General features: G+C 41.5%; 1 protein-coding gene across 2 annotated transcripts in view; it reads right to left on the reverse strand.

Moving 5' to 3' along the window:
* The window catches only part of FLVCR1 (FLVCR choline and heme transporter 1), a gene marked incomplete at its 5' end in the record, with an annotated part of 29,704 nt that extends 18,623 nt beyond the window's left edge, over positions 1–11,081 (reverse strand). For both annotated transcript variants that reach the window (XM_080825204.1, XM_080825205.1), the window contains 2 exons: positions 5,437–5,581; positions 10,344–11,081. In XM_080825204.1, the coding sequence (XP_080681330.1) occupies positions 5,437–5,581; positions 10,344–11,081 (883 nt within the window). The remainder of the gene's footprint in view (positions 1–5,436; positions 5,582–10,343) is intronic.
* Between the last annotated feature and the right edge of the window lie 9,388 nt (positions 11,082–20,469).

Genomic DNA, 20,469 nt, shown 5'->3' on the forward strand with positions numbered 1-20,469 from the left:
CAATATGTTACCGACCTTTCAGAGGACTGTCTTGAGTTAGTATCTGTTTTCTTCTAATATTTGATACAATAATTACACCTCTAGAACTGAAAAGGTCCAGGTGGATTCATGGGAGCAGAGCTCACCGAAACATCAATTAATTAGGATATATTGAAAATGCATCAAACTAAAACAGGCTTCTATTTTTACAGGTGTCATAAGTAATTCAAGAGGGTACATACTCATGAATATTTGCTTTTGAACGTCCTTGTATCAGAGGACTGGTAGACATAAACTGTTTACGTTGTTACAATTCCTTCTCTTCTGTTCACCCTATCTGTTCCTTGCTATTGAGGACACCTGTGGTCCTTCCCTGAGAGTCTCTTTGGGTCCCAGTTAAGATAGGAGCTATTTCTTTTTCCTAACAGTGGTAATTCACAACTCACGTGGTTATAAAACAAAGTTTCAGAATGTAAAAACCATGCTTACAAGGTAGTCAGGGGGATTCGGTGAGTCGTCACTCTCTTATTAGGTTCTTATTTACTCTGGTAAAGTAAGTATAAATGGCTCAGATTTGAATTCAAATGCAAAGAGAAAACAATTTGGATTAGTCTTCAACTCTGCTGAATTTATTTTCTGAAGATGTGAAAGCATTTAGTTTCAGGTAGTCATCTGCCCTGTTGAACAAAATTAGGCCCGTATCTATCAGCTACACAATACACTAAAGTTGGGTTTCAGTCTATAGGAAGAAAAAGAAACAGAGGAACAGAAAACCACTGGTCTATGACTCTGTTTACTTTGCATTGCTTCCTTCAAAAGATGAAATATGGCTTTTTCTTTCCTTTGAAACTAAAAAGCAGTAGACTTCTTCTTTCTTTTCCCCACCCAAAACTGTATGTCAATAAAATAATTAACTACGGGGGCCCCTGGTTGGCTGAGCTGGTAGAGCATGCAATTCTTGATCTTGAGATAATGAGTTCAAGCCCCACACTGGGCAGAGAGCTTAGACTAATAATAATAATAATAATGGGGTGCCTGCATGGCTCACTGGGTTAAAGACTGCCTTCGGCTCAGGTCATGATCCCAGGGTCCTGGGATCAAGCTCCGCATCGGGCTCTCTGCTCAGCAGGGAGCCTGCTTCCCCCGTCTCTCTCTGCCTGCCTCTCTGCCTACTTGTGATCTCTGTCTGTCAAATAAATAAATAAAATTTTTTAAAAAATAATATCATTCAAGCAGCTGTTCTCCAAAGTAGCCAAAGGATTTTGGGGCACCACATTCAAACTATTTTTCCCATGAAGAATAAGAAGGAAATCTACTGTGCTGAGGACTACTTGTGCTTTTTGGAATTAGATAATAACATTATCTTTAGATTTCATTATTTGTCCCCCAAGCAGACATTCCACATATGAACTTAGTACAAGATACATATAGGTTTGAATACTGGCTCTGCCTCATATCTTTGTGTAATTCAGAAGAAGTCAATTTCTGCCTCTCGACTATAGCTTTCTCATACATAAAATGGAAACAGAGAGTTCTTATGAGGATTATGTGATATAATATATGCAAAAGCTTGTAATTATTGAATGCTACACAGAATACAGTGTCATTTTCAGGACTACTTTTTTTCTTTAAAAAGATCTAATTACTTATTTGAGAGAGAGAGAGAGAGCACAAGTAGGGGGAGAGAGAAAGGGAGAAGTAGACTCCCTCTGAGCACAGAGCCCAAGGGCTTGATCCCAGGACCCTGAGATCATGACCTGAGCTGAAATCAGTTGCTTAACCGACTGAGCCACCGAGGTGCCCCAGGAATACCTCCTTTCAAAAGTCAGAGACTTTATCTCATTTGCTTAAAATTCTTACAGACTAAGTAAAACATATTTCTGTTAAACGTTTACAACAGCAGCCTATCTATAAATATCCTGAATATAGGAATCAAAAGTAGAATTGTACATATACGTTATATACGCATGTGTTTAAGTACCTTAACATTAAATATTTTGATTGCCTTTACTTCTGGTTTCTCTCATCCACTCATGTTAGTGAATCAGGAAGGTAAGCATTTTAATTTGCACAGTTGAGTTAAGTGACAGAATTTACTGCCCTCCTACACAAGGACAGCTTTCATACACAACAGCATTACCACTTATACAAGAGAAATTTAAACTTGAATAAAAATAAGACTAAATAAAAATTAAAATGACATATTTTTATATATAACATTTTAAATACGGAGTTAGGGTACCTAGACTCAGATTTCTTCTTCAGTATTCACTGTGACCATGGACAGATTACATTTACTTCAATGCTGTGTCCTACTTTCCTACCAAATTTTCTACCAAACGGGAATGATATTAGTACCGTCCTCCTATGCCTATGAGGATTACATGATACAGCATCGAGTGTGCCAAACGTGTTTGGTACTTACCAAACCACCAAATGCTACAGGCCACAATCGGGTAGGGTATGAAGAAGGAGGTATTAGTGTGAGATTTGGTGGAAGGCTTAGATTGATTCCTAGAAATGCTACATGGACTACATTCATGAGCATGCTCCATGAGGGAGGGCAACAGTGTTCGTGACATAAGCCTCAAGATATTATTTTTGAAAGACTGCTGAATAACAATTTAGTACATGTCACATTGCTGAAAAGCAACAGCAAAGCCAAATTACTTTATAAAATTTGGTTGGGCTTCCAGAGTATTTATGGGAAGTATTTAGAAGGAAGTTAGATTGTCTTTTAGTAATTAAGGACCTTTAAGTAGGGATTTTTAAAATAATCCCTATCTTTTTCAATAGCAAGTATTTTAGAACAAGGAAAACAGATAAATTTTTTCGTTTAAATGTCATGATTTTGGGGGCACCTGGGTGGTTTGGTCAGTTAAGCTGCTGCCTTCGGCTCAGGTATGATCCCAGGGTCCTGGGATTGAGCCCCGCATCAGGCTCTCTGCTAAACAGAGAGCCTGCTTCTCCCTCTCCCTCTGCCTGCCGCTCTGCCAACTTGTGCTCTTTATCTCTCTGTTGAATAAATAATTTAAAAAAAATCTTAAAAAAAATAAAATAATAAAAATAAATAAATAAATAAATGTCATGATTTTCAACCCAAGACATTCATGTCACAACAGTATATTATCTTGCTTTTATACTATGCTTGGTATCCTATGGCTAAGATTACAGGTCACCAAGCAAAACTTGACAGTGAGCCCTTTCTTCCCTGCCCCATCTCCACTGTGTATTCAGAAGCTATGAGAGCATAAATAAGTAATAATGTACATGTGTATGTCTCCTTTAATTTCTCAAATAACACAGGTGCCAGGTCAAACGTCAAACCTATTATTAATGCCTTTCTGTCCCCTTCCTTTGAGAAATAAAAATCTTGGATTTGTAGCATCCCCTATAGAAATGCTTAAGCACATATGGGTCATGTATATAATTTCACATGTAGAGATATCATATAGAACCTGTTCTCTCATTTCTTCCAAAGAGATAAAGCAATGAAGAGACACTTTAAAAAGGAAGACCAGAATTGATGTGAAGATACACAAGCAATCGCAGGAAGAAGGATTTTGCATTTTAATAATCCCTACTGCTAACAGAGGATCCATTATGCAAAATATATACAAACTATATGTTATCTAGCAAATCAAATATGGCTACCGGAGAAGTAGACTTAAGAGTTTATTTTTAAAAAACATAGAGTTGACCCTTAAACAACATGGGGGTTAGGGGCACCAATGCCCTACAGCTGAAAATTCATGTGTAAGTTTTGACTCCCCCAAAACTTAACAATAGCCTACTGTTGACCACAAGCCTTACCAATAACATAGCTGATTGACACATATTTTGTATGTTATATGTGTTACACACTGTATTCTCAAAATAAAGTAAGCTAGAGAAAAGAAAATGTTACTAAGAAAGTCATAAGGAGGGGTGTGCTTGGGTGGCTCAGTGGGTTAAAGCCTCTGCCTTCGGCTCAAGTCATGATCTCAGGGTCCTGGGATTAAGCCCCACATCGGGCTCTGTCCTCAGCGGGGATCCTGCTTCCCCCTCTCTCGGCCTGCCTCTCTGCCTACTTGTGATTTCTCTCTCTGTCAAATAAATAAATAAAATAAAATAAAAAAAAAAGAAAGTCATATGGAAGAGAAAATACTATACTTTTACAGTATACTTTTACAGTACTATAAAAAACCCATGTATAAATGGACGTGTGCAGTTCAAACCCATGTTGTTCAAGGGTCAACTGCAGATTTCTTTTAAAGCTTTTTTAAACTGCTGAAATAGTACAGGGATAATTTGTCCTTTTTCAGTAGTCTATACACAGCAAAAATGTCACTCCCTAACTGAAACATTAAAAACGAACCATGAGGGGATTTGGCATGTCAGAATACTTTATATGCTACCAAGAGAATACTTTTTTCATTATCTGAAGGTAAATTAAATGTATGGGCAGTTCATCTATGAAGGCAGTCTCTACCAAAACAGTCTTTAACCTACATGCCTTTGAAAACTTTGTGATCTACAGATCACAAAATTTGGATTTTTCATTACTATTATAGCCATGGTGAAAATTAACCTTATAAATTTTAAAACTCCAGCTACAATGCAATTTAATGTAAACATTAATGATTAAAAGATGATCTTTCAACTTTAAAGTTGCTTTCTTCCTCAAATCAAGTTAAGATATCCTGAGTGCCCAAAGGGCAATATTACAGTTATACTATCAACCACATTCCTGAAAAAAACCTGTCCTCTCTGCAAGCAAAATTTTTTCGCATTAAAAATAAACTTTAAAAAGCAGACCTTCCCAAACCTTCTTCCAAAATGATGATGGCTGCTTGCAGCTGATTTGGACTGACTGCTTCAAGAGACAGGCCCCGACGAGAGGACTCAGGGACGAGTGGTGACAGCAGTGCTTTGCTGGAGTGGCCCAACAAGCCGGCAGTGGCCAGTGTGAGGCTCTGCTGAACGGCTTGCCACTGCCCAGGATCGTTCACTGGTCAACATGTTCAGATCCAGTTAATTGTTAAAATAGGGATCCTTGGGAGGATTTCTCATTAAAAAAGAAAAAAAAGGTTGCAGCCTCTTTGCATCATTTCAAAGCATGACAAGAATTTGTTCCTGGGTTTGTTAGCATAAGACGCAGAACATGTAGAAGAAGATGCAAACGGGAGGCAGGTGGCATGTTGGAAACCATAGTTATCCGGGAAGAACAGTTAGTAGGGAGAGAAATCAGATGAATTAGTCTTCAAACCCTTTACGATACTGAAGTAGATGGTAGCTGACCATAACATATCCCTAGGGATGTAGCATTCATTATCTCAACAAGTGCAACAGCAAGAATGAAACAAGCAAATGGCATTCGAGATATTATCATGAAAATGTTCAGGGTCAGCTATTTTGATTTCCATATATTGGCCATGCATTTATCTCTTTAAGCAACAGGGAAAATAATTTGCTTACCAATTACTGTTAAAAGACACAAAAACGTGGCGATGGATGACGTCCCATAAAACATGGTACTGATATTACAAGCCAGCAGATCTGTGTCATTCTGTGTGTTGGGCACTAAAACTGGTGGTAGCAAAAAGCCAACAGCAGTTCCAAGCTGAAAAATAAACAATCTTGTTAATAGCTACTATTAATAAGAGAAAAAAAGGACACACTGGCAATTAATACAGCATAGAGAAGACAGCTTGTGTATTGAAGGTGTAAGGTGTACATTCTAAAGCACCATGTTCTGGGGTGCTGGGCTGGCTCGGTTGGAGGAGCATGAGACTCCTGATCTCGGGGTCGTGAGTTCGAGCCCCACACTGCGTGTAGAGATTACCCAAATAAATAACTATTAAAAAAATAAACCAACAACACCATGTTCTAATGTTTTGTTGGTTTTTTTCACTACTGTACTGTTAAAGGGTAGTTACTGACAAATGCCTTCCCTATTCAACAAACTCCTACTATTTGAATGATTCTGCTATAAGGATGGGTAAGATACCATTTTTACACTTTAGATGCTTACAATCAAAAAGAGGAATAAGAATATACAGAGTAAAGCTCAGAAAAGATGATATATAAAACGGGAGAAAATATTTCCAAGTCATATACCAAAGAAGGGACTACCATCTAGAATATATAGAGAACTCTCACAACTCAATAATAAAAAGACAAACATCCAATTCAAAAATGGGTACCCACAAGATGGCTATAATAAACAAACAAACAAAAAACTGGAAAATGACAAATGTTGGCAAGCTGTGAAAAAACTGCAACCCTTGTACACTGCTAGTAGGATTGTTAGAATAGCGCATCCACTGTGGAAAACAATTTGGCAGTTCCTTAAAAAATCAAACATAGGGGCCCCTGGGTGGTTCAGTGGGTTAACCCTCTGCCTTCGGCTCAGGTCATGATCCCAGGGTCTTGGGATCGAGTCCCGCATCGGGTTCTCTGCTCAGCGGGAAGCCTGCTTCCTCCTCTCTCTCTGCCTGCTTCTCTGCCTACTTGTAATCTCTGTCTGTCAAATAAATAAATAAAATCTTAAAAAAAAAATTAAACATAGAATTACCATATGATCTAGCAATTCCATTCCTAAATAAATTCCCAAAACACTAAAGATAGGTATTCAAATATCAAACATTATACATGAATATTCATAACAGCCCTATCTGCAATGGCCAGAAGGTAGAAACAAACCCAAGTGTCCGTCAGTGGACGAGTGGATAAACAAAATGTGGCATCTCCGTATAATGAAATATTATTCAGCCCTAAAATGAACGAAATACTAACCTGGAGGAACTTTGAAAACAAGCTAAGTGAAAGAAGCCAGGCATAAAAGGTCATATATTGAATGATTTCATTTACATGAAATATCTAGAACAGCTAAATCCATAGAAAAAGCAAAATAGTGGTTGTCAGGGGACAGAAGAAGGGGTAAATGAAGAGTGACTGCTTAGTGGGTATTGGGTCTTCTTTGAGGGTAGATGAAAATGTTTTGGATCTAGATAGAGGGATGGTTGTACAACACTGTGAATGTACTAAATGCCACTGCGCTATAATTTAAGATGGTTAATTTTATGTTATGTGAATTTTGCCTTAGTAAGAAAAACACAAGGTTGGATAGGATAATCACAATGAAAGAAAGAAAATTAAAGGCGCTCAACAGAGAAAGACAGCAGATTCTTTCAGGGATGGAGATGAGGAGGAAGGGCCCTAGACTGGTTTCCAAAAGGAGGCTGAGAGAGATAGTAAGAGTCACCAAACACTTCATTTGCTCCTTTACAAAAAGCTGGATAGAGACCATTAAACAGGTGGTTACAAGACAGTGCGGTAAGTACAGCGATGGAGAGGGAAAGGGCACAAAGCCTGGGATGATCATGGGATCTATCATCCCAATGAGAACACTATTCAGAGTGAAAGGGACTAAATGAGTAGTTACAATGAACAGCTCTATACTTGGATTATCCCTGGCTAACTGAACATATGGTCACCCTAGCTAAGAAACCACTTTGAAGGACCACTTTGTATAGACTTGGGGTTCAGGAAAAGTTTCTGGAGGAGCAAAGATCTGAAAAAGAAAGTGGAGTTCACCAAGTGAAATCTGTGTGTTCCCAGCCAAGGGAATATCATGTACAAAGGAAGGAGGAGAGCATGACCTTGTGAGAAGCTGGAGGTAGTGGACAATTCCCCTCAGAGCAGAGAAAGAATGTGGATGTGAGGGATGGGGGGATGTGGAGAGGGGAAGCTGAGAGTTGACGGGAGGCAGATCCAAAGGGTCTCACGCGGTCTCATTAGAGAGTTTGAATTTTATCCTCCGGGCAACAGAAGCCACTGCAGAGTAGAAGGACGTGTCCTGGACAGATCTGCACATTAGAAAGACCACAGTGGATGGAGGTGGAGAGTAACAGGGAAAGAGAAAGAGCTGCAGATAGGAAAATCAGCCAGCAATGTCTAAGTAAGGGCTGCCGGTGGCCAAAGCTAAGATAGTGGCAGTAGAAATGTGGAGAAATAAACAAGGAGATGAGGTAAATTTGGATGGGCGGGGTCATATAGAAATATTCAGCTGGCCTGTAGCCAAATGAGTCAGAAGCTCATCCGTTTATTCAACAAATTTTTATGGAGAATCTATAATGTGCTGGGCACTGTGTTAAGTGCTGGTGAGACAACTGTATACATTCAGACCACATGCCTATTTTCATGAAACTTACAATCTAATGGTGGGGATGGGAAATGAGTAGTAACAATTAATATATAAGCATAAATACATCAGACGGTGATAAGCGCCGTATGGAGATAGTATAATGATGTGATAAGAGAGTGACTGGGATCCTCAAGAAAGGCCACAAAATGATAATTTAAAATGAATTTAAACGAGAGTTGAGTGACGGTAAGGATGTAATAATGTGATCCTAGGAGGAAGAACATCCCAGGCAGAGAGAATGCTTCTGCAAAGGCCCTTATGCAACATTCAAGCTTTGCGTTGTTTAAGGAGCCGAAGAAGACATGTTAGTATAAGGTTCTGTAACGCAGAGTGAAGAGTTTAGATTTTAAGTACTATGGGAAATCACTGGTGAGTCCAAAGCAGAGCAAAAGACGACAGGATCTGATCCATGTTTTTAAAGGGTCTCTCAGGTTAGAGACCTGGCAGTAGAGACGGACAGTGAAAAGCCATGATGCAGGAATCAGACAGACTTGGGTGTGAATGCTGCCACCGATTAGCTGTGTGGCTTCTGGAAAATAAGGTCATCCCTTCAAGTCTGTTTCTGTATCTATAAAATGGAGAGACTAATGGTTTCTACCTTACATTATTAAATTCAAGGACACAGTGCATATAAAATGCTTAGCATGGTGCCAGGTTCTTAGTGAACGCTCAGTACTGTTGAATATTATTATAAATGATCACTCCATAATTTAGGCTGAAAATGAGGGCCATGAACAGGTGTACAGCTACTGCAGCCTGGGAAGGACGAGAACGCCTAGGGAGAATGTACGAAGAAGGCAAAGGTGTGTTGAATGTCAGAGGGAAATCTGCCTTGAGAAGACATTTCCATTTATTATCCAAAAACAGATAATCCATAGATATGGAGTTAATAATACTTCTGTCATGCTCAATGAAGTACGAATATGGAATATAATTTTGTAAATGAAAAATACTTTAAGAGTTCCTATCTAAACATATGGAAGCAACCAACTAAAATATCAGTTATAAATTATTTTGAATACACAACAACTACAGTTCAAACTACCCTTTCTTCTGCACTTTTAGAGAAAGAAGATAAACATAAAGTAATAAACATGTAGAGCTAGTCTTTTTATGGATTTTAGGTAAATCTTATGTGATCTTGAAACATGTGTTAGACCGGAAGAGAGTAACATTCTTTTGTTACATAGCATGTAGGAATATAGGCATAGAGAGAGGTGAAGTTCATAGTATATAGATTTTTAACTACATTCTCCTCAAGCTGAATGGATACTCAATATAATGTACACAAAGTATCACAGGGCTCCATTATGCAAATTTTAAATGGCAATGAAAGAATCAGTCTGCAATTACAACACACACACACACACCATTCTACTTAGTAATGCTACTGGAATTTGTTAGAAGGACTAGGAAGCACTTTAAGGGGGAATTGGCAAAATAAGCCACCCTTTTAGAATGGGTTCCATATCTGTGATCTGACTTGCATTTTCTTACTGTTAAAAATTGGTAATTGGACTCAGTAATGTTGTGAGAGGTCTTTACCACCTTAACATTTATGCAGCTATCATTTATAAGTGTTTGTACCAGGTACTCTGCTGATTGCTAACATATGAAATTAAACCGGAAGGGAGCCTGGCTGACTCAGTGGGAAGAGTGTGCAACTCTTGATCTCAGGGTCATGAATTCCAGCCCCACCTTGGGTGTAGAGAGTACTACAAAAGATAAATAAACTTTAGAAAAATAAATACATAAGTAAAACAAGCCAAAATAAAATAAGACAGGAGCTGTTCACATTGATCACTACAAACGAGAAAAACTTTCCAGAATCCAACACCTTCCTTCTACAAAGAATACACTGGGGACAGCAAAAATACCTACTTCAGTCTCACTGGTTATTACACTGACAAGTTTTCTATGATGTTAGGGATATATGGGCCAGTTCAGTTATTTTACAGGTAATTCTCAAAGCAAGATGACAAGGTGCTCACTTCAAACTGGTTTCAAAGTTCTGTCCTTACAAATAAATACCCTCTTGAACCCAAGATCCATCTCCTTCCCTGCGCTTACACACAACTGCCTCCTGAGGGTCCCATCCATGTGCCTAGGTCACGCGGCCTATGCCTTGATCTGGTCCTTTAATGATCCGGTTTTCCTGTGTCACCCTAGTTCTTACCTGATTGCCCAGCACGGCGGTGGCACAAGCTGTGGATACCTCCTTGGGCCCAAACCACACCGAGGCGATGCGGGAGGGCAAACCGAGGATGAACACCTGGGCCACGGAGCAGAGACACTGGCCCAGCATGGTGACCCAGAAGAGATGCTGCTGGACACTGGCGCACTTGATCCAGGCGCCCAGGCAGTTGAGGCCGGAGCCCAGCAGGGCGGTGAGCCGCAGGCCTCTGGTGTCCAGCAGCCACGTGGCCGGAAAGATGAGGGGCACATAGGCCAGCATGTACACCATGGACAGCCAGTCGATGTGCAGGGAGGAGACGCCATAGAAGCCCTCAAAGACATTGCTGATGATGCTGTACTGGATCCACTGGAAGGCGTTCACCAGCGAGTACAGGCTGAAGATCAGGAGCACCACAAAGCGCCGCGCAGAGAGCGCCGTCTGGGGCGCCCGGGAGCCCTCGGCCCCGGGGGTCTCCTCCCCGGGGCCCGTGGGCAGCAGCCGGGTCTGGGTCTCCTCCTCTGGAGCCAGCGGAGTCTGAGGCCTGCCGAGGGACTGAGCGGCGGCCGCGAGGCTGTCCCGAGACACTCCATTCGGGGTCAGGCAGCCGGCTTTGAGCCCGTTCTGCGGCTCGGCGCTTAGCTTTCCGGGGGGCTCGCTCCCCGGCACCAGGAGGTATCCATTCGCGGGCGGGTGCCCGGGTGCCACCGCTGCCCCCTCCTCATCGTCCAGCCGTGCCATGTCCCTGCGCTCCCCCGCGCCGCGGCCCTCCTCCCCCTCCCCGCACCCCCCGGCCCAGGACCCGAGGCCCTCCCGGCACCCCAACCCCAACCCTTTGGACCACCGCTCATGCAACCCTTTCCCTGGCCGGGTGAGCCTGGGTGCGACCCGCGAAACCCAGCCGGCGCTACCGGAGGCCGCGGGCGAAAATAGCTGTCCTCGCGCGCCTCCAGGCCTGCCGTGGCCGCGCCGGGCCCCGCCCCAAGAGCGTCACCCGACCAGTCAGCGGGCGTCTTCCCCCGGCGCGAGAGCCAATCGGGGCGCTTCTGTCAGGCATGAGGCGGGAGCAAATTTGCGGGGAGGAGAGGAGGAAGGCGGGGCTGGAAGGTTAAGGCCGCCGGTTCTCTGCCGCGGAGAGATGCAGTCGCCGAGAGTGGTCAACGTGGGAAGAGGGCGGGAGGGGATGCGGAGGGGGTGGGGAGGGTGAGCGGGAGGGCAGGGCGGGAGGCGGCCCGGGCACCTCGGCCCCTCGGAACTGGGAACGAGGGGGCGGGAGAAACGCGGGAGACAAAGAGGTGCGCATCGCGCTCTCCACCCGGAGGGGCCGCGCGAGGGCGGGGTCCACGCGCAGCCCGAGGACGGGTTCGGCCTCGGCCCAGCACAGCTGTCCGTCAAGATCCGACCCCGCCTTTAGAGCAGGCAGGACCACCTTTCAGAAATTCGTGCCGCCTCGGCAGAGGAAAAACACCCGAAAGGGCTTCAGCCCGCAAAGATTTCGTCAGCAGTCTGCCGCTGGTGAGGTTGGAATCCCCCGCCCCGCTGACGACGGAGGCCGGCGGGACAGACGGGCTGTGCCCGAGCAGACCCTGTGACTCAAGGTTCTCCCTCGGACCCCCTCCCGCCGCTCGTGCTTACTGGACGCGCAGGTGCAGTGGGCTCCGGGGACTCCAGGTACCACACTTGTGTATGTTCCAGACACTGGTGCCCCAGGGAATCAAACAATGAAGCCGGCCCTGCTCTCGAGAGCACGTGTACGTAGCCTTGAGAGTCTTCTAGAGAAAATGCGCCGCCTGCTGCTACTTAGGAAACTAATTTGGAAACAAAACCAACCGAAAGACTCCAAATATTCATTATTAAAGTGAAATGGAAACCCAGAATATCTAACTACGGGTTTAATCTTAAAAGGTGCTGCCATTTAGAAGCCTAAAACCCTCTACATCTTTTTAATGCCTAATATTATTATTTTGGTGATGTACATCCGATATATGCCTTAGATATATATATCGGATACAGCTCCGTACAAGTGAAATACTATGTAATCCTAAACTTTAAGGAATATGTGCATTTTAATGTCTTCCTTGGCCACCCTATATAAATTGCCACATGCCCCCCCCCCCCCTCCTTAGTCCCCTTCCCTTCTTAATTCTTCTTCTCGGTGCTTACCACTATCTGAAATGTCCTGTATTTACTTAATTTTTTTTTCTGGTTCTTTTCTCCCTCCCCACCAGAAGGTAAGCTCTATGAGGGCAAGTCTGAAAATTTATTGCTATTTCTTAAATGACTGCAGCAAACAAGCATTGAATTACTATTGACTATTTTAAATAATTACTTGCTTTGTAAATGGATCCATTCCTTTTTTAAAAAACATGCGAATTTGGGGCACCTGGGTGGCTCAGTGGGTTAAAGCTTCTGCCTTAAGCTCAGGTCATGATCCCAGGAGGGTCCTGGGATCGAGCCCCGCATCCGGCTCTCTGCTCCTTGGGGAGCCTGCTTCCTCCTCTCTGCCTGCCTCTCTGCCTACTTGTGATTTCTGTCTGTCAAATAAATAAATAAATATCTAAAAAAAAAAAAAACCATGTGAATTTCCCCTGCAAATATGATTTTCTAAACATTGATTTAGATAGTATTTCAGAGTATTAAGCTGTATTCTCTGAATGAACAACCAACCAAATGTGCCCTCCAAAGGACTTCAGTCTTAGTTAAGAAGTTTATTTTATGGGTCTCTGAAAAAAATACTCATTGCATTGCTTAATATACAGCACAACATATTATTGAACATTCAGAGGGATTTTTTAAATAGTTCATGTAGCATGAAACTTTCTACATAGTTCACAGAAAATCTGTTTAGAAGGGGAATCCAGTGGGTACAATTTTAAATGGACCTTTCTTTGCTTGCCCTGTCATACCTCCATTCCAGATAGTCACAGTGATCATTCAGATATCCGCAAACCTCCCACTCCCTTCCTGAAAGAAGAAACTGGCAGGTTATATTAGGTTCATTTCCCCATTAGCCAGTGTGTGTTGGCGATTGTCTTCTATTAGATCTGAACATAACTTCCCTCTCTTCACAGAGGCAGCTTCCTGAATGTACTTCTGCAAGGCCATTCTTTCTGATTGTGTAGGCTTCTTCTGTCTAGAGATAATTTGCCTTCTCTATGTCCTTAGCAAGAAGGATGGGGTTGAGAGCTCTCTGGGTATCCTGAATAACAGTCAGTATCTAATTTCCCTACACATTTTCACCAGCTGGTACCTATTCTACGCTTGTCCACTTTGTCACTTGCCTTCCCTGCCTATGGCACAGTTCTGTGTCTGATACTATCACCATCTACGTGGAGCATAGCATGAAGGGGGTTTAGAGTAGTGGAGAAGAGCATATCTAGAGACAGGCTACCTGAATTTGAGTCCCAAATTTAGTACTCACTAACTGCCCAACCTTGGGCAAGTTACTTAGCTGTTTCATAATAGCACATTGCTATTGTGAGGAATAAATGAGTGAATGGTGCCTGGCACATGGTTTAGGCATTCTTGGTTACAGTTATTAAGATAGCTTATATAGGGGTTAGGGTCCAGGCTCCAGACTTTGGATCAGTTACTCTGTGACTCAGTTTCTACAACTAGAAAATAGAGACAATATTCTTCATGAAATTATTGTGAGAAATAAATGGCTAGTAAGTACAAAGTGCTTAAATAGTGCCTGACCTCTGAACTATAGTAATCCGTAATATACTCATTAAATGTTACTTAAAGCCATTGTCCATCAGTTCATGTCTGTCCTCAGAGTTATATCTTGTTCTCATGTTCTCTTATATTTGACCCCATCCTGCCTATTGAAGCTTGCTTGCATTGTCCTGGAGTTACTCCAAGCTCTCTCAGAGTGAAATTATGATTGTAGAGCCCTTCCCCGGAGAGTACTCTGAGAATGCCCTGAAAGGGCAGCATATGGTGGTGTATACTAACTACCCTTGGCCTAGCAAGAGGCAGATTTCTTATCAGAGGTGGTCAGCAGTTGAACAGACAATATCCAGACAACAGATGCTATCTGTGTTGGACCAGGTGTGTGATGGATAGGATGCCTGAATTCCATAAAAAATTGAACTATGTGGGGCACCTGGCTGGTGCATTTGGTTGAGCATCTGACTCTTGGTTTCGGCTCCTGTCGTGATCTTGGGGTCATGGGATCAAGCCCTGCTTGGGGCTCCACGCCCAGGCTCGGTGGGGAGTCTGCTTGAGGATTCTCTCTTCCTCTCCCACCGCCCCTCCCCCCTCAAATTAATATATCTTTAAAAAAGAAAATTGAACTATGTGAGATTTAAGATTTCTGACTCTAAGTTTCTATGATATATGAAAAGTAAAATAAGATATTTCCAAAGAAAGGATTAGACGAAATTCATATGCTTTGTTGGACAAAGTTCCATAAGGAAAGAATGAAGTACAGAAAGGGGAAAACTCAGCAGGATCCCTTTGTAGTATCATTCCAGTCTCTTAACCTTGCCTCCTCTCTCTTGAACCTTCAATAATAGGTACTTATTAACCATTTAGGTATGAATCATACTTTATGTCATATGTTTGGAGGTATAAACCATAAACCTTTCTCTGCCAGAGAGGACAGTACTGGGAGCATCACATGGCTGGGAGTTGAGAGGAGACCGAGCTGCATTATGGGTGTGGAATGCCACATCTGAGAGAGATTTGAATAAGTAACAGTTCAGCAATATGATATCTGGATGGCATCCAGGAACCAAGGTCCAAGATTGCTATCGAGAGTGATGTGGCTGTTCCTGAGCAAAGGTTTCCTGCAACCTAAGAGGATAAGATGCAAACCAGAACCATGCTACTAGATGTAGAATCCACCTTGTTTCTTGGGGAAGGGGGTGGATTTTAGCAACTTGACTTCAGTTTCCACGACTACTACTGTGCTCTGTCCACCCGAGCAGCCAGATCTCTGCTGTTGTAGTCTGTGGAAAGATTAAGTTGGGAATGGAGGAATAGAGGAGGCTGGAAATCAGAATCCTCCCATGTGTTATTTTCCCCACCCAGACTTTGTGTGTGTGTGTGTGTGTGTGTGTGTGTGTGTGTGTGTCTAACATTCATAGAAAATAATCACAGGGTTTTCCCTTCTGTGTATTTTTGTCTTGCTTCTTGAGTTCTTACAAAGAAACCAAATGGAAGGGATGGGGTGGGGGACTGAAAGTTCCAATGCTTTCATCAATTGGTTGGTTCCTCTGGCAACCAACCCATCCCTTGGTACTTTCCAAAAGTCATTTCATTAATAGTACAAGGAAATCATCCCAGGAAAGTCCCAAGGTTTGAGAAGCTCTGTGCAAGAAACTTTGTTGAGAAAGCCAGATGTATTGTTCTTACTATAAATTACAAAACACATTAGCATGGTAGTTGGTATGTATTGGCAAGACAAATTCCTGATTCCCAGGCCTGGGAGTGTGAGGGTGCTAAGAGAGTATGCGGACTGGAAGCCATACCAACAGCAGAGGAGGACTAGCACAGGGAAGAGGAAATCACACCACATTAGTCCTCTCCAGGCCTCTAATATGCCACGTTTGTTTATCATGCAATCTGACTCATGATCTCTTCATCTTCCCTTAATTTAGCCAGATCCCACCCATTCTCTACGGTCCGGGTCAACTCCATTCCCACTCCCTTCCTTAGTCTGTCTCTATGGTTAGAGCCCCTAGAGCTATCATCCTCTTCTGACCATTAACACCCCTGGAGCTACTCACTGAACATTGCCTGGCAGCTACCTAGCTTTTCTTTGTATATTTTGTCCCTTATCTAGACTTGAGCGTCCTGAAGCCAGGGACTGGATTTTACTTTATAACACCATCAGTACCTAAAAAAATGTTTTACTTGGCAGTGTAGAGGCCCAGGGCAGGTTGCCCCCAAAATGTGCCATAATGGCATGTTGATGACTTTGAATTCAAGCTACTGAAGGAACAGCCAGCGCAAGGACACTCTGACCTTCCTCTGTCCCGAGGAAAATGGGAAATAAATCTCCTATGCGAAAGGTACCCTTGCTGTACCAGGAGGTAGAGAGATAGGGAATCCTTATCACCAGAAATACAGAATTTAGAGCCTAAGAAGACCATATAAACAAACCCTGTTACTTTTTACTAATTTACTACCTCAGCCCACATTCTGTTTAGAATTTCTTACTAATTGAAGCTCCTGAACATGAGTGTTCTTTTTCCTGTCTGTCTACTCCTCACAAATTTATTGTCTCTTTGACTAAGAAGTATAAAAACTTCTTGCTGTGATCATTGCTGTAGGTTTCAATTTCCTTAGGTCTCAATTTCATTACCCTCCATGTGTGCATAATTAAAATCTGGAGCTTTTTTTCTTCTCCTGTTAGTCTGTCTCATGTCTAGTTCATTTTTAGACCAGATGAAAGAAACTTGAAGATTACAGACAAATTTTTACTCCTGGACAACAGTTCATTTCATACAGAGTCACTGGCATCTAAAACAACAAATGCTTTTAGGTGACAGTGACTACTAGGAAAATGGCCAGCTCCATTATTGCTAAAATTTAATTTATATTTATATTTATATTTAATTTATATTTATATTTATATAAATATATTTATATTTAAATTATATTTAATTTAATTTATATCAGAAGTTAAATCAGGCCCTTTCTCCCTCTGAAATGTAAATAAACACACTTTTTTAAAATTTATTTTTATTTTATTTAAAATTAATTAGCCAACATGTAGTACATCATTAGTTTCAGATGTTGCATTCAATAATTCCTCAGTTGCATATAACACCCAGCGCTCATCACATCACATGCCCTACTTGATGCCCATCACCCAGTTACCCCATGGCCCCCCTCACCTCCCCTCCAGCAACCCTCAGTTTGTTTCCTATAGTTAAGAGTCTCTTGTGGTTTGTCTCCCTCTCTGATGACTTCCCACTCAGTTTTCCCTCCCTTCCCCTATGATCCTTCACACTGTTTCTTATATTCCACTTATGAGTGAAACCAAATGATAAATTGTCTTTCTCTGATTGACTTATTTTGCTCATCATATACCCTCCAATTCCATCCACACTGAAGTAAAGGGTAACTATTCATCCTTTCTGATGGCTGAGTAATAGTCCATTGTATATATACCACATTATCTTTATCCATTCATCTGTCCATGGACATCTGGGCTCTTTCCACAGTTTGGCTATTGTGGACATTGTTGCTATAAACATTGGGGTGCATGTGCCCCTTCAGATCACTACATTTATATCTTTGGAGTAAATGCCTACTAGTACAATTTCTGGGTTATAGAGTAGCCCTATTTTTAATTTCTTGAGGAAACTCCATACTGTTTTCCACAGTGGCTGCATGGACTTGCATTCCCATCAACAGTGTAAGAGGATTCCCCTTACGCTGCATCCTTGCCAACATTTGTTGTTGCCTGACTTGTTAATTTCAGCCATCCTAACTAGTGTAAGGTAGTATCTCATTGTGGTTTTGATTTATATTTCCCTGATGGCAAGTGACATGGAGCATTTTTTCAATGTGTCTGCTGCCATTTGTATGTCTTCTTCGGAGAAGTGTCTGTTCATGTCTTCTGCCCATTTCCTGACTGGGCTATTTGTTTTTTGGATGTTGAGTTTGATAAGTGCTTTATAGATCTTTAATGATTTTCTTTTCTTTCTTTCTTTCTTTTATTTTTTTTTTTAATTTTATTTATTTAGTTATTTGTCAGAGAGAGGAGAGAGAATGAGAGAGCACAGCAGGGAGAGTGGCAGACAGAGGGAGAGCAGGCTTCCCACTGAGCAAGGAGCCACATGATTCGATACCAGAATCCTGGGATCACGACCCGAGCTGAAGACAAACACTTAACCAACCCAGCCACAGAGGCATTCCAAGTGCTTTATAGATCTTGAATACTAGCCCTTTATCTGACATGTCGTTTGAAATATCTTCTCCCATTTCCTCAGTTGCCTTTTAGTTTTGTTGACTATTTCCTTTGCTGTGCAAAAGCTTTTTATCTTGATGAAGTCCCAATAGTTCATTATTGCTTTTATTTCCCTTTCCTTTGGAGACGTGTCTAGCAAGAAGTTGCTGTGGCTGAGGTTGAAGAGGTTGCTGCCTGTGTTCTCCTCTAACATTTTGATGGATTCCTGTCTCACATTTAGGTCTTTCATCCATTTTGAGTGTATCTTTGTGTATGGTGTAAGAAAATGGTCCAGTTTCATTCTTCTACATGTGGTTGTCCAATTTTCCCAACACCAATTGTTGAAGAGACTGTCCTTTTTTCACTGGATATTCTTTCCCACTTTGTTGAAGATTAGTTGACCATAGAGTTGAGGGTCCATTTCTGGGTTCTCTATTCTGTTCCACTGATCTACTTGTTGGTTTTTGTGCCAGTACCATACTGTCTTGTCGATCACAGCTTTGTAATAGAGCTTGAAGTCAGGCATTGTGAAGCCACCAGCTTTGGTTTTCTTTTTCAGCAGTCCCCTGGCTATTAGGGGTCCTTTCTGGTTCCGTACAAATTTTAGGACTATTTATTCCAGTTCTGTGAAAAATGTCAATGGTATTTTGACAGAAATTGCATCGAATGTGTATATTGCTCTGGGCAGCATAGACATTTTAACAATATTTATTCTTCTAATCCATGAGCATGGAATGTTTTTCCATTTCTTTGTGTCTTCCTCAATTTCTTCATAAATGTTTTATAGTTTCTAGAGTACAGATCCTTTATGTCTTTGGTTAGGCTTATTCCTAGGTATCTTATGGTTTTTGATGCAAATGTAAATGGGATAGGCTCCTTAATTTCTGATTCTTCTGTGTTAGTGTATAGAAATGTTCTGATTCTTTATTGTTAGTGTATAAATATACAACTCATTTCTTTTTTTTTAAATTTAAATTCAATTAACCAACACATGAGTTTCAGATGTAGTGTTTAGTAATTCATCAGTTGTGTATAACACCCTGTGCTCATCATATCATGTGCCCTCCTTAATGCCCATCATCCAATTACCCCATCCCTCCAAAATGCAACTGCTTTCTGTGTATTAATTTTATATCCTGCCATGTTGCTGAATTCCTGTATGACTTCTAGCAGTTTTGTGGTGGAGTGTTTTGGGTTTTCCACATAAAGTATCATATCATCTGCAAAGAGAGAGACTTTGACTTCTTCTCTGCCACTTTGAATGCCTTTTATTTCTTTTTGTTGTCTGATTGCTGAGGCTGGGACTTGTAGTACTATGCTGAACAACAGTGGTGAGAGTGGGCATCCCTGGCCTTAGGGGAAAAACTCACAGGTTTTCCCTTTTGAGAATGATATTCACTGTGGGTTTTTTGTAGATGACTTTTATGATACTGAGGTATATACCCTTTATCCCTCTACTGTGGAGAGTTTTAATCAAGAAAGAATGCTATATTTTGCCAAATACTTTTTCTGCATCAGTTGAGAGGATCTTATGGTTCTTGTCCTTTCTTTTCTTAATGTGATGCATCATGTTGATTGATTTGCAAATATTGAACCACCATTGCAGCCCAGGAATAAATCCCACTTGGTTGTGGTGAATAATCCTTTTAACGTACTGCTGGACCCTATTGGCTAGTATCTTGGTGAGATTTTTGACATCCATGTTCATCAGTGATATTGGTCTGTAATTCTCCTTTCTGGTGGGGTCTTTGTGTGGTTTGGGTTCAAGGTAATGCTGTTCTCATAGAATGAGTCTGGACGTTTTCCTTTCATTTCTTTCTTTTTTTTTTTTTTTTTTTTGTAAACAGTTTCAGAAGAATAGGTATTAGTTCTTTAAATGTTTGGTAGAAATCCCCTGGGAAGCCACCCAGCCCTGGACTCTTATTTGTTGGAGATGTTTGATTACTGGAGATGTTTGATTACCAATTTCCTTGCTGGTTATGGGTCTGTTCAGGTTTTCTATTTCTTCCTGTTTCCATTTTGGTAGTTTATAAGTTTCTAGAAATGCATCCATTTCTTCCAGATTGCCTATTTTGTTGGCATATAGTTGCTCATAGAATGTTCTTAAAATTGTTTGTATATCCTTGGTGTTAGTCATGATCTCTCCTCTTTCATTCATGATTTTATTAATTTGGGTCCTTTCTTCTTTCTTTTTGATAAGTCTAGTTAGGCATTTATCAATCT

Source organism: Martes martes, assembly GCF_963455335.1.
Source record: "Martes martes genome assembly, chromosome: 15".
Classification (NCBI taxonomy): domain Eukaryota; kingdom Metazoa; phylum Chordata; class Mammalia; order Carnivora; family Mustelidae; genus Martes; species Martes martes.